The sequence below is a fragment of the Alligator mississippiensis genome, chromosome 4 (genome assembly GCF_030867095.1).
Source record: "Alligator mississippiensis isolate rAllMis1 chromosome 4, rAllMis1, whole genome shotgun sequence".
In the NCBI taxonomy this organism is placed as follows: Eukaryota; Metazoa; Chordata; order Crocodylia; family Alligatoridae; genus Alligator; species Alligator mississippiensis.
Window position 1 is genome coordinate 71,850,913 of NC_081827.1, and position 13,950 is coordinate 71,864,862.

General features: G+C 38.7%; 1 protein-coding gene across 2 annotated transcripts in view; it reads left to right on the forward strand.

Annotated features, from left to right (window-relative positions):
* The window catches only part of TBC1D15 (TBC1 domain family member 15), an 80,428-nt gene extending 66,908 nt beyond the window's left edge, over nucleotides 1–13,520 (forward strand). For both annotated transcript variants that reach the window (XM_019493688.2, XM_014595871.3), the window contains 3 exons: nucleotides 10,091–10,207; nucleotides 11,343–11,429; nucleotides 12,123–13,520. In XM_019493688.2, the coding sequence (XP_019349233.1) occupies nucleotides 10,091–10,207; nucleotides 11,343–11,429; nucleotides 12,123–12,329 (411 nt within the window). In that variant the 3' untranslated portion in view covers nucleotides 12,330–13,520. The remainder of the gene's footprint in view (nucleotides 1–10,090; nucleotides 10,208–11,342; nucleotides 11,430–12,122) is intronic.
* Nucleotides 13,521–13,950: the final 430 nt, after the last annotated feature.

Below are 13,950 nucleotides of genomic sequence, written 5' to 3' on the forward strand. Positions count from 1 at the left end.
ACAGTTACTCTCAAGCTGCCAAAAAGAAATCATTTTTAGCTATTGTGTAGTCAGCCTCTGGAATTTAGTGCCATAGGAGGTTATTGAAACAAAGAGTTTAAGAGGATTAGATAACTTTATGAACAACATTTATTAAACGTCTGAACCAGAACTCTCAAATACAAAAGAATTTAGCCCGTTCCATGGTGTAAATTGACCAGGATTTTTTCACACCTTCCTCCTTCTTTACAAGCAACTGCTTAGGTTAGGGGTCAGCAACCTACAGCCCAGGGGTCAGATCTGGCTCTCAGAGCTATTGGATTCAGCCTGCGGACATGGGGCTTTGGTGACTTGCGGTGGTGGTGGGCTTTGGCTGTAGGCACTCTCTACATCACCGTGGGGAGAAACACCAGCTGTGGCCATCTGGTTCTGACCTAAGGTGAGTCATTCCATCCTGTAGTCAGAAAAGATTGTTGACTGCTTGCCTAAACTGTTTGGCAGGTGAGGTGTACCAGCAACTGATTGTGAGGTAGTGGTGCCTATGTTTCTCTTGTATTTGCTTTCTCAGTAAGTTGTTCAGTGTTAGCACAATCCTTCAGCTGCTTGTTGTGTAGAACCCTCCACTTCCTTCAGTGTTAGCACTTTATACAAAAAGGCTGCAAAATCAGCCCCTCTCTTTAATAGGAGGAAAATTTGTTCCTGTATCATGCCATTTTTGCAGTACTGTTGCAGTCAGAGTTCATAAATTGTACAATTAAAATAAGCTCTCAAGGAATCTGAAATGTATAGAGTTCATATTAATGAGGTTTGAGATCTTGTGTTAGAGATTTTATAGCACTCCTGCCAGAGTACCTTAAATGTAGAGCATCTGTTCATGCACATTTCCTGTCTCTGCATTCTACTTTTTTAAAACCCTTTAGGTATCTTTTATTCATTATTTAAACACAGTAGTATGGAGTCCTAAAATAATATGATGGATCTGTTTGGATCCTCTAATTGCATCTTAATAAATGAACACTCAAAGTACTCAGTTTCAGTTTCTTTGCTGTAAGGAGCTGGAAAAAAACCACATTTTTCATTTTTAAAAACACTGTGGCAGTTCTTCTGTTTGACAGCACATTCTTTGTCAGGCTTGTGTTGCTCCAGTTTTATACTTGTGCAGCTTCATTGATGCTAATGGAGTGCTGTCAAATGCCTGTGCTAAAAAACAAGCAAAACACTCCCCCTTCCCACCCCCAAGAAATAAAGAGTGGGTTTCCCCCCCACCCCTTTTGATCTTTTTAATTGTCAATGATTATAGAGGTTACTTGTATCTTCCATGAAGTGTAACATTTTCAGCAGAGGCATGCTTACACCATAGGATATATGGGTATTTGTAGAATCTTGTAATACATAGTTACAGAACTGATTTACCACTTTGCTATTCTAGTGTTACAGGGTTACACCTTGGATACCATAACATTGGAAAGGCAGTGTATTGTGTCCTTGCTTATATACTAGAAGCTGTTACAGATTCTCACAGATGCACGGGTGGGACACAATTAACCTGCTAAATGTTAACTGGTATCTGAACAAAGTTAGAAGCAAAAGAAAGTATATCTGGTTTCTCTGTAGCATTTGTTTTAGTTTTTTTAAAGTATGATTTTGGACCTAATGAAATAACGTTGTTGGTCCCTTTTGATAATTCCTGTGTAGAGCCTGGATGTTTTTTCACAAAGCTTACCATTGCACCCAAGTAAGACCTGTTTGGCTATATGGTAGTCGAATTAAATGCAGCAGATCTTTGGAATAGAGGGGAACAGCATGCTTATAATTTCATATTGTCCAACTGAATGTGGCTGCTTCTTGGGGAATGGGCAAATGTCTATTTAAAGGCGCTCAGAGTTGTGCAGGTTCCTCGGGACTGCAGAGCACAGAAGAGAATACTCATTACTCTTTCCCACTTGTCTGGTGTGTTGGGAGGGATGAAGTACAGTGTGGTATGCTGGGACCACTAGAGAGTGCAGATATTTCAGGATGTGCATCAAAGGTGGTTTTATTTTTCCCTTAGGATTTTTCAAAGCATTTCTTTGGGTGTGACCATCTGTTCCTTTGCTGTTTGGGTGCTTCAAATAGCATGTCTGTGCATGGCCTTACTTCATATGTTGCAATAATGACTTATGGCTAGGGAATGCACCTGTTCCTCTGCTTCTCTAAGGAGAACCTATCGATACTTGAATGAAGGATACCATTTGTATTGACTTAGTCCTCATCATGGAATAGTACTGTGCAAAAAATGTTTTAGCTTGGAAAGAGTCTAATATTAGATTAATGTGAAAGGCATTCAAAATAAATTTTGCTGTATAATTGTCATAAATAAACAACTTCCTCAGATGGAGCTAGAAGTAAGTTCTCATATTTCATTAGAACATTTGGAAGTTGGATGGGCCTAATGTTACTTTTTCATGTTGACTCATGTCTGTTGTATAGTAACATTGTTTGCATAATTGTGCATATGTTAGGTTATCCTTGAATATATAATCTCAGTATTTGCCAATACAGTATAGGAATATTCACTTTTCATAGCCATACTGTATGGAAATGTTCTAACAAGTTCTGGATACATTATATGTCTCAGCCTTTGCAAGTGGTGTTTGTTTGATAAAAATGTGGTCTGTTTACCTTTTTTTTCAGTTTTGTATGCTACTTTCAAAATGTTAGGTATATCATGTTATATAATGCTGGGTGTAGGGCTTGGGCTCGGAATAGTTAGTAATTCAGACATTTTCTGCCCCTTTGATTCTCCATTTCCCATGACTAACTACTTTATTGGTATAGTGCCACCTGCATTAATTTAGATAGAATACATGGTGACATGATGAGGTGTAAATTTTTATGAAAATTAGTTTGGAGCAACTTTCTTATCAGTTGGGATGTTCTGAGTCATTAAACAAGTCATTCTAGTGAGTGAAAGTTAAATATTTTGTGTTAAACCACATAAGGGTATAAACTGAACATTTTCCAGGAAAAAAACCTCAGAAATATTTGAGAACTTGACAAAAATAGTGCCAAAATATGTGCTTTCCTTTATTTATGAAGCATAGTGTATCGTGGTACTTTGTCCTATCAGTTCTGGTCTTGAAAGACAAGGAAAAATATAGTTAATATATTAATAGGGCTACTAATGATCAATGATTATTTTAATCAAAACATTTGTTTTGATATCTTTCTCTCAGAGCAAAGGGGAAAAATAATTTAGAAAAAATTATAAAAATGAAGAGCTAGATTCTACTCCAAGGAATTATCTAGTCCAGTGGTTCTCAGTGTTTTTAAGACTCAAACCACTTCTCTAACTTCTGTGAATTGAGTGGCACCCCATTTAAAAAAAATGGTTTAGTACAGTGCTTACCCTCTTGCAGTGGGGATGGGGGGGAGTGGCCAGGCAGGGACTAGTCTGAGTCAGTGCTTATCTTCTCACACCTTATGGCACCCTCCAAAGGATCTTGCAGCACCCTGGGTGAGAATCACCAATCTAGTCCAAACCTGCACTAAGGCATGGTCGACAACCTAAACCGTTCCTAACAGATGTTTGTCTAACATGTTCCTAAACCCTCCAATGTAAGTTATTCCACAGGTTCAGGGATCCATTTGACTGTCTCATTACTGTAACAGTTACATTTGCCTAATATCCAACTTAAATTTTGTCACTGCATCTGATTTATTTTTGTCCTTCTCCCAGTGTCCACATAGGCAATTGATTACTGCCCCTTTTATAATAAAGAACATAGGACTGGAAGGGATCATATGGGTGAAAGTCTAGTCCCTCACAATTACAGGTAACCATGTAGTAAGCACTAGGTCTAAAAGAGTTCGCAAGACATCCACTCAACTCGCTTCTGTAAGTCACAAACCTCAAAGCACCCCCTAATATTCTGTAACAAACTTAGAATTTTAGCAGGATCTTGTATTCTGTTGTAAACAGGAAATTCCCAGTGCTCCAGTGCTATATATAAATTATCCACTTCCAGCACTGGTAGGTGACTAAATATGAAACTGTAAACTTTTGATGCTGTGGAAGTGTCTTGGTATTTGGTTTAGTATAATGCAGTGGGGAAATTCCACTTTTGCAGGAAAAAGTGAAACTGTGCTCTTAGCAGTCTTTTTAAAGTTAGTTGTGTTAAGTTGCTTAGGAACTTGGGACCTAATGAGCAGTTTCAGCAAAGATGGATTATTGGACAGAAAATTGTTGGCAGACTAACATATTGCATGATAAATTACATGGTTCTGATACTTATCACATGGCTTGTGATATTGTATAATTATTTTATGTAGTTTAAATGAGCATATTATTAAATAGTTGAAGTATTTGAAACCTTGGGACGTTAGTAACTTGTCATCTGCTGAGTTTTTTACCACCACTTCCTGGCGATTTATCAGAGTGGCAAGGCTGGTAGCAGTAAGATGTTCTGGTCCCTTTATGGGTAAACACAGCTGTAAATCATCAGGACATTCCAAAGGTTATAGATTGCTTATATTCTTGGTCTCTTCTGTTGCGTTACTTGATGTAATCTTCCATGTAGGAGAAACCTGAAGAGGGGTGTAAAGCAGCTGCTTTGTTGCAGATAAGAGCAATTGTGACTTGGAAATAAGCAGGACTAACTGACACAAGCTATGTATGAGCCTCTTTCCTGAGATGTGGACATAATACTTATGCTCCAATGCAAACTGTGTAGTCCAGACCTGGCACTGTGGTAGGCAGAGAAGCTATGGTTCCCAGTGAGCTGCATGTATAACTTTATCCTTCAGGTAAACAACTTCTGTGATAGCAGAACTTTGGAATAGGTTTTATGATGGTTTTTTTTCCCCTTTGGATATAAAAACCACCAGAACTAAAACCTAACATTTGAAATCCTTAAACATTAAACACACTTAAACATTAAACCCACTTTAATCTTTCTAACTGTAGAAATGCGATGGCTTTCTCCACCTAATTGCTTGTGAGAGGATTTCTGAAAAACAGAAGCTGTCTGTTTTCAAACTGAATTTGCCCCTTTCTCTAATTCCTGCATCCCACTGGGCTCTAAGTTTTTGTGTGAAGAAAGAAAAGGGGATATTGGGTTTCTAAAGGTGGGGGAGAGGAATGGAATCTAAATGGATCAGAAGAGTTCTTCTGTGAGAGGTCAGAATTACTGCTCTCCAAAGAATGAAGAAGTTTCTGGGATGAGAAGTTGGTCACAGTGTGAAATTCAGTGCAAGAAGAACGATGAAAACTACAAGATGGGTGACAACTGGCTGGATGGCAGTACTGTGGAGAAGGATCTGGGAGTTTTGGTGGACCACAGTCTCATACTGAGACTGCAGTGTGATGCAGCCACTCAAAAGGGGAATGAGCTTTTGAGCTGCATCAGTAGGAGCATTAGGTACAAGACATCGAGGGCGATAGTGTCGCTTGCCCGGGGGGAGGATGTGGGCGTGGCAGAAGGCGCTGGTAGCAGGGGCTATGCCCTGCTGCCACTTGCCCAGCTGGGGTGGGCAGAGGAGGTGCGATGCAGGCACAGCTCGCTTGGGGTGGAAGGGGACAAGTAGCAGTAAGGCATAGCCCCCGCTCCCAGCGCTGCCGCATCCACATCCCACCCCCCCGGCTGGGCAAGTGGCAGCAGTGCCTGTATCCCATGCCCTGCCAGCTAGGCAGGCAGTGAGCTGTGCCCTGCTGCCGCTTGCCCTCTTCCTCCCAGAGCGAGCTGCACCTGAATCGCATCCTCCCTCCCCCCCCCAACTGGACAAGCAGCAGCAAGGTATAACCTCCACTCCGAGTGCTGCCACGTCCACATCCCTCACCCGCCGCCCCAAATCTCGCACCCCTGCCCCGGCTGGGCAGCTTGTCTAAGCCCCAGACCCAATCCTTCCCTCTCCCCTCTGCCCATCACAACAGACTTACCAGTTGGAGGCAGCTGTGTCCAGTGTGGTGAGGACTGCTGCCTGTTTAATCCATGGCCGAATCTCCGAAGTGGTGCCAAATCTTTTCTGACTCAATTCAGAGGCTTCCGATTCAATTCAGACCTTTAATTGGTCTCCTGATTTGATTTGGATTCGGAGATTCAGTCACTGAATCAGGCTGAATCTCCCCCGAATCTAATTGGCTACCGAAGCATCACACAGCCCTACCAGGGATGGAAGTGGAACTCACTGGTCTCAGTTTTGGAGCCTTTCTGAAGATGGGTGTTGTGCTGGCAGCCTGCCAGTCCTCTGGCATAGAGGCTGTTTGGTTGCATACTATTGCCATCAGTTCTGCAATTTCACTTTTGAGTTCATGAATACTATCAGGTCCTGGCAACTTACTAATATTTAATTTTATAATTTGTTCTAAAACTTCTTCTGTTGTCACTTCATTGTGGTCCAACTCTTCAGACTTATCCTCTAGGAAGGATTAATCTGGTGCGGGAATTCGCCTGGTATCTTCTTCAGTAAAAAAGATGCAAAGAATTGATTTAGCTTCTGTGCTGTGGCCTTATCATCCTAGAGTGCAAGCCATACTCCTCAGTCACTAATGGACTCATCGATTCTCTCACTGACTTCCTGATTCTGATGTATTTAAAGATTTTATTTTTAACTGTAGCATCTTTTGCTAGTTGCTCCTCAATTTTTTTTTGGCTCGCCTTATTTTGCTTTTACACCTGACCTGCCAGAGTTTGTGAGCTTTCCTGTTTTTCTCATTTGGGCATGCCTTCCATTTGTGAAGGATGTCTTTTTGCCTTGAATGGCTGCTTTAAGTTAGCTATTAGGCTATGCAAGGGTTTTATTGGACTGCTTGGCACCCCTTTTGATTTATATGGTATACACTTTTCCTGAGCCTCTAATATAGTATTTTTAAACAGCTTCCAGGCTGTCTGCAGGCCTGTTACATTTTTGACTGCTCCTTTTAACTACTTTCTAATTTCCTCATTTCTGTGTAATTTCCCTTCCTAGATTTGTATATCAGCATAGTGTTTTTTTGTGGCTTTTTCCTATTAGGATGTTGAATGTAATTGTTGTGGCTGCTATTTCAGAGCAGCTCACCTGCAGGTGCCTTTTAAACCAAGTCCTGTACATTAATCAGGATTAGGTCTAGAATTGCTTCTCCTTTTGTGGGTTCTCAGATGAGTTGTTCTGGAAAAGTCATTTCTTACATCCAGAAATGTTAGCTCTTTGTCTTGCCCTGATGAGATGTTTACCCAGTCTATGGGAAGACAATTTGAGGCTGCCTTTGTTTTGAGTTATACTGAATTTGGCTCTTGACTGTTGCTGAGAATATTGCTTTTTATATCAAAATCAGGGTGGCAAGGATATGTCCTATGGGCCACAGCTGACCTGTGGAGCTACTGAAAAGGCTGGGAATTTGGGGGAAGGGTAGGTGGAGTCATGGCCCACCACCAAGTTCCAGAGTATGGAGCCTCACTGGGGACATCCATTGGTGTCATAGGGGTGAATGATGGGTGTGTTAATCCCTGAAGCTCCCCGATACTGCTTGCTCAGCTGCTGGAGATGGATCTGGACATGACCTGACAGGAGTCCCATAGTCTGGTTTTAAGGGTTGGGGGGGAAAAGCAGGGGGAGGGGAACCAGGAAGTTTTGACACCACCGATTCAAATAAAAAAAAAAAATCTACTTCCTGAAGGAAGATCTCAAATGCCAAAGGACAGTACTTTTTTGAGTTTTTTAGCTATTCAAAGTAACATAGTAAAGAAACAAAATCACTCGTTTTTCTTTAATGCAACATAAATCTACCTTTTAAGTATGTGGTTCTTTTTATATGAGATACCTAATGGAATATATAGGACACCAGAGTAGTGTAAAGATACAAATGCCAGATACTTGCTAGAGTCTGGGCAGAGCAACAACAGGAAACTGATATTTCAGTAATTTACTGTGACATTGCTCCAAGATGAAAATATCTTAATGGGAAATATGAAAAAGTTGAACACGAGTTTGAAACTGATGTTTGTTGGGTTCTCTAAAGGGTTCGATTGATGGAGACTTTATAAAACGAGTCATCTTTTCTAGAAAATGTAGACATGTTCTAGCTCTTGACAGTTTTCTTGACCGTCCTATTAAATCAGTTAATGATTTGAAAGAAACAGGGTTGGGACTTCTATAACATCTGTACACAACTGTGAATCTAGGTTTGCTGCTTGACTTTGGGCTAGTCACTTAATCTCACTGTAATTATTTAAAATGGAGAGGATGATTTTCCAGTTGTCTTGTTTATTTAATCTGTAAACTCTTATGATCAGGTACTATATCTTAATATGGATGTAAAGTGCCTAGGGTAATGGCACCATGATCCCAGGTGGAGTCATGAGGCACTACATTAATGGAGGTAGCTAGTCAGGGAGGAGCCGAAGGTATCTGATAAACCATTGCAGTAGAATATTTCTGAAAAATATTCAGTTAAAAGTATGCAAGTTGGAAAATGTCCTTACAGTAAATATTCAGTTAAGAATGCAACATGGCATATATAAGAGAATGTATTTAATATTGAATTTGATACTCTAGGAGAGGGATGGCCAACCTGCAGCATACATGCCTTAAGTGGAATGAATAGCCTCTGTGTGTGGCATGTGGTAGATTGGGCACAGGCAGCACAATGGCAGATAGGGCAGAGAGCAGAAAGCTGAGCAGCAGATTGGGAAGGGGATCAAAGTGGAAGGGTACTAGTCTAATTTTGTGGCATGCTTGCCAAAACAGTGGCTCCCATTGCTTTAGAACAGGGCTGCCCAACTTTCAGCAGCTGGTGTCACTGGCCTTCCAGGTTGTGTTATCTTGTCCACCAGGGCAGGAAATGTACACTCCCTTCTCCAGCTTGTGTGCGCCTGAGTATCGCAGGAGCAGGAAGAGCAATGGGGGGAGGGTATGTAAATGGCATCTGGGCAGGGACAGCAGGCCTCAAATGGTTAAAAGAGAATTTTACTCTTTCAGCATAAGAAAGAAAGTTTGATAAGTGTTTGGCTCACAGGCTGCCAGTTGGACAGTCCTGCTCTAGAAAATACCCACAAAGCTGGCTTATGTGTGTTTAAAAAAATGCTATTCAGTTTCCTCTCTCAAATACAGCTCCATTTTATTTCCCCATGGTAACCCACACTTTCCCTGTCAGTGTTAGAAAATGAAATACTATTTTTCATAAATATGTACCTTCTAGACCAGAACCACTTTTATTTTGTGTATAACTGCCTTACCCTTTTCTTGATGTCCTCTTTCATTTCAACATATCTTAATATATCCAATCAAAACCAGATTCTCCAGGACCTTATTCTTGTTAGTAGTCTTTGCTTATTGGAGTAATTCTATTGAATTCTTTGCTGCAGTTAATATGCATGAAGATTATTTATGCAAATAGCATTTTTCAGTATTGGTCCTTTATTTTTTCTCTCTCCTTCCCCACCTCTCCTTCAAGCATTTGTTATACTCTTCTCTTTGCATAAATCAAACTTTCATCCCTAATACTAGCACTGAATTTCAGCTTACATTTGCAATTTAACATGTTCATGAGTGCTAAGTCTTGAACTCACTGAGCTTTTTCTGTTGAATTTAGCTGCATCAAGAATTGGTCCAAAGCCATTATTATGCATATAAATACATACTTTGATGCCAGGTATATGATAGTGAGGGTGGGGATGGGGGCAATTTTTGGCAGCTGAGAGCCTTTGGGATGGATTTGAGAGCACAACAGCTGAATCTAATAGACCCTCTAAGCTTTGTACTGTGTAAAACCTTTAAAATTCACAAGTGTGTGTGACAGTCACTTACCTAACCTTCTTATGCTGAAAGAGTAAAATTTGAATCCAAGACAAATAGACTGTGACAGTATATCATATAGAATCTATATCTATATCGTATAGAATCAAAGGATGCAAAAGTCTTGAGGAACTGTACATGTAACCAATTTGGTTTTATTTATCACTAATTATTTAACAGATTTTGGTCAATAATAGAAATTGGTGGTATCAATGGCAGCTTATTGTTAATTAAGCAATTAGGTTTAGAGGATTATTGAAGCTGCGTTACATTATTATTCTTCAAAATCTATCTTGTTCTTTAAAAAAAGATATATAAGGTCTTATTTCCAGTTTCAAAAAGTGTTTTAATGTTTTAACAGGTAATGTGGACAGAATTGCCATGCCAGAATTTTCATCTCCTCATCTGTTGCGCTATCTTGGAATCTGAAAAGCAGCAAATAATGGACAAGCATTATGGCTTTAATGAAATACTAAAGGTATCTTACTGTTACGTAGTCTTGAGTTAGCTTAAGTTAGCACTTTGTGGGCGCATCTACATGAGACATTTACTGCAGTTGCCTAATTAGCTCTGCAGTAAATGTCTCATGTCTACATGTGCAGTGCTGTTAGGATGGAGGAAACTAACTGCATCAGGTTAGTACTTGTAAATACAAATACTATCCTGCTGCAGGGTTTTTTTTAGTTCACAGCAGCACACGTGTAGATGCTGGAGGGGCTGGCTGGGGTATGAGAGTGCTTTAGTGTGGGGGCTGCCAGTTGGCTAGCCCTGCATTGTAGCACCCTTATGCCTTAGCCAGTCCTGTCACAGCACATTTGAGCTGGGTCAGAGCAGCCCTGGGTTGGCAGGCTGACCCCTGGCCCCCCTGCCAGCTGGGGCTGCTCTGACCTGTTACAACATGCTGTGGTCCTGGGCACATATGCAAACGGTGTGCCCAGGAGCAATAAAATCTTGCACATAATGTGCCGGAGTTTATTGCTTGCATTAATTGCATGTGTAGACATGCCCTGCGTAAGCTTTTGGAGTTCTATATTGAATAAAGGGCATAGATACATGGCATGTCTTCTGGAGGGTTAAATTTAGTTTACTTTTTGCCAATCCTGTTTAATTCCAGAGCTGTTTAAACAATAGGGCAGCTGGATAGATGAGTAATTATTGATCATGTACTCGCGCTAATAAGTTAAAACCTATTGATGAGCTAATAATATTTTCAACACAGTAATAAGTAGAAAAATAGCATTGTATGTTTTTATCCATCTTAAGTGTTTTCATTTTAATTCTGTTAATGCACCCTCTCTAAATTAATTTATCAGTACCGCTTTGAAAATGGCAGTTGAATTTGCCTGGTATACACTAAAATGTTGCATTAAATTTGATTAAGGAATACTGCTACGGACTTTTAAAGGGCTGGGCACCTGCTATGAATGGTTGAGCACTTTTAGTGTTCATTAATTGATAAAAGTGGAGTGCATTCAGTGCATTGCAGTTTGGTTCCCTTAATCTCCAGTGTGATACTTACAGAAATATAGTAGAGGAAAATTATTTTTTAATGCAATAGTATTTTTCTAGCAGACCATTTGTCACTTCTATATTGTTTGTGAATATATTTTTAGCATGTCAATGAACTGTCTATGAAAATTGATGTGGAAGATATACTCTGCAAAGCAGAAGCAATTTCTATGCAGATGATGAGTTGCAAGGTAAAATTATTTTAACTATGTCTGCTATGAGCATTCCAGACAGTAAAAAGAAAAATATATGGTTGGCTGTAGTCATATAAATGTATAACTGTTGAAATGGTTCAGTTTTTAGATAAGATGTTATGCTTTCATTCTTTGATTGGATGTTGACAAAGCCTCATGCACCTGCATAGGTTTGAATTCTATGTTTCATATCAAAAGTATGCTGCTGATGGGGAAAAAATTAAGTTTTGCTCTGTTTGATCATTGTTATTTAGTTTTTAGATTAGCTGTGTGTAGATGACCTTTGGTATGTGTTGAAGGGTCATAGTGAGGATCTGAGTTAGTCACCTATAGAACTGCAAGCAACGTAAGACCATAGTTTGTTGTGGGTTTAACAGTTGAATATTGATTTTTTTTCCTGAGCATTTGAAAAAAAATCTGAAAAAACTTCGTAATGTTTGATTCAGATTTTATTCTGATCAGGGCAAAGATACCATTGTTAATCAGATGCAGATTACATGAATCTGAATCATCTTTCAAGTCTTTTCTGAAAACAGATAGTTTTAGAACATATTTAAGAATCTTAAGTACAAATCAGAGTTTGTTCTTTTAACACTTACATTCAAGAAATAATTGTTCTTAAATGTTTTTTCAATTTTAATCTGTAACTTTTATAACACAAGTACTTTGGTGGTTTTTTGCTCCTCATAGGAATTACCTCAGGCAGTTTGTGAGATCCTGGGGATGGAGAACAGCTCTGCAACAACACCAGATTCAGACACTGGAGAGGAGGAGGGTGATGTGATGAGTCATTCTAAATCAACATATCAGAATATCTCAATGCCTCAAACTGCTGCCAATGGAAAAAAAGATAATGCTCAACAGATGGCTGAAGTGCATAGATTGACACCTGCATAATTATACTTAGCTAAATTGAAGAGAGACTTTATTGAGCTAATTTTTCAAGCACTTGAGAGGTCACTATTTAAAATTTGGCATTGATTAAGCTTTAAGGTTTTGGAAGGAAATTCTGTACTGTAATGCTGTTGCATTAAAGCTTTACAACATGACCTGACTTAATTATTTTTGTAGTTACTTCTACCAAAATAGCCTTTTGTTTTCAATAACATTCCTTAATATTTTTGTAGCCAAGTGCATTTTCTTTTTTGTTGATGAACTGGACATGGATTATGCTTCAGAAGTGACTGACTTGGAAATGATGCATCTGCTGAGCTTTTGGTTGTATTATTCTGAGCTTGGGTGGTTCTTCTGTTTGGTTAAATCAAAATGGGCAAACTAGAGCTCGTGTACACCATTTCCAAGCTGAAAAAATTCTGATTTTCCTAAAGAAGGAATACTTTGTAAATGAATGGGGGTTCTCATTCTTAAGTGTTTACAAAAATACTTCTAAGTATTTGCTGGTTGAATGTAGATTTGAAATGGACTTTTTCACCTATTGCAGTTTAATGTCCAAGTACTAAATTTTGTGTAACCAGGAGTGGATGAACAGTATATTTTTTGCATTTAACATTCCTTCACGTATACATACACACCCATGCACACCCACACATACTTATTTGTGAATACTAAAAAAGATAGGCATATTTTCAATATTTGAGTCAACTTGACTGTTCATTCATATGCAAGTCAGTTTGACCAGATTAATATACAACTTGGACTGTTTTTGAAACTATTTTCTAAAAATAAAGGTAACTATTTCATGTGGATATATTAAGTTCTACATTTGGTGTAATTTTACATATAGTTTCTTGCAAACTTTAACTTTACTAATAATGTTTATCTTTGCTAATCTTATATAAACTGATCAGTAAACTCCTACTTACACTATTTTTTATGTCAGACTATTTGGAGAATTTAAAAACAGGTGAAAAATGCAAAATGGTAATCGGAGATCTTAATAATTAATTATTTTGTATATGCAAAAGGCAGTGTGAGTTTATTCTATGCCATGCTCTGACCTTTATAAGTTATGTGAAATTTAACATAACTGATTCAGTGTATTCATTGTTATTTGGTAACTGTTGTACATATAAAATAAAATTCAAAGCTTATTTAGTGCTTTTAATTAAATTGTATTTAGAGAAAATCCTTAATTGTCCAGTGGCTCGTATATGAAGGAAGGAAAAAGAGGGAACATAGCTAATGCCAGTTTTCAAGACATAAATCATATTTTGAGTGGGTAATGGAGAGCAATGGGAGATTCTGTCTTCGCTCAGTGGAACATTTCATTCATCATCTAAAGGCAAGTTTAGGTATTAAGTATGAAGTATGTATTTTCCTCTCTTTTTTGGAGCAGTTTACTATTGGAAATGGTACTTTTACTGTCCAAAACAAATAAATGTGACATAAAAGTCTTCAGTAGATAAATTAAATCGTCGCAATAACTTGAGACCTGATTAAACATCTTACATCAGTAGTGAACAAACACAGCAAAGGGTTAGTTGAATCAATACAGATTTTGTTTTTAATATTGTCAACATGTTATCTCCCATCAGTTAATAAGTGAGAAACCCGGTGA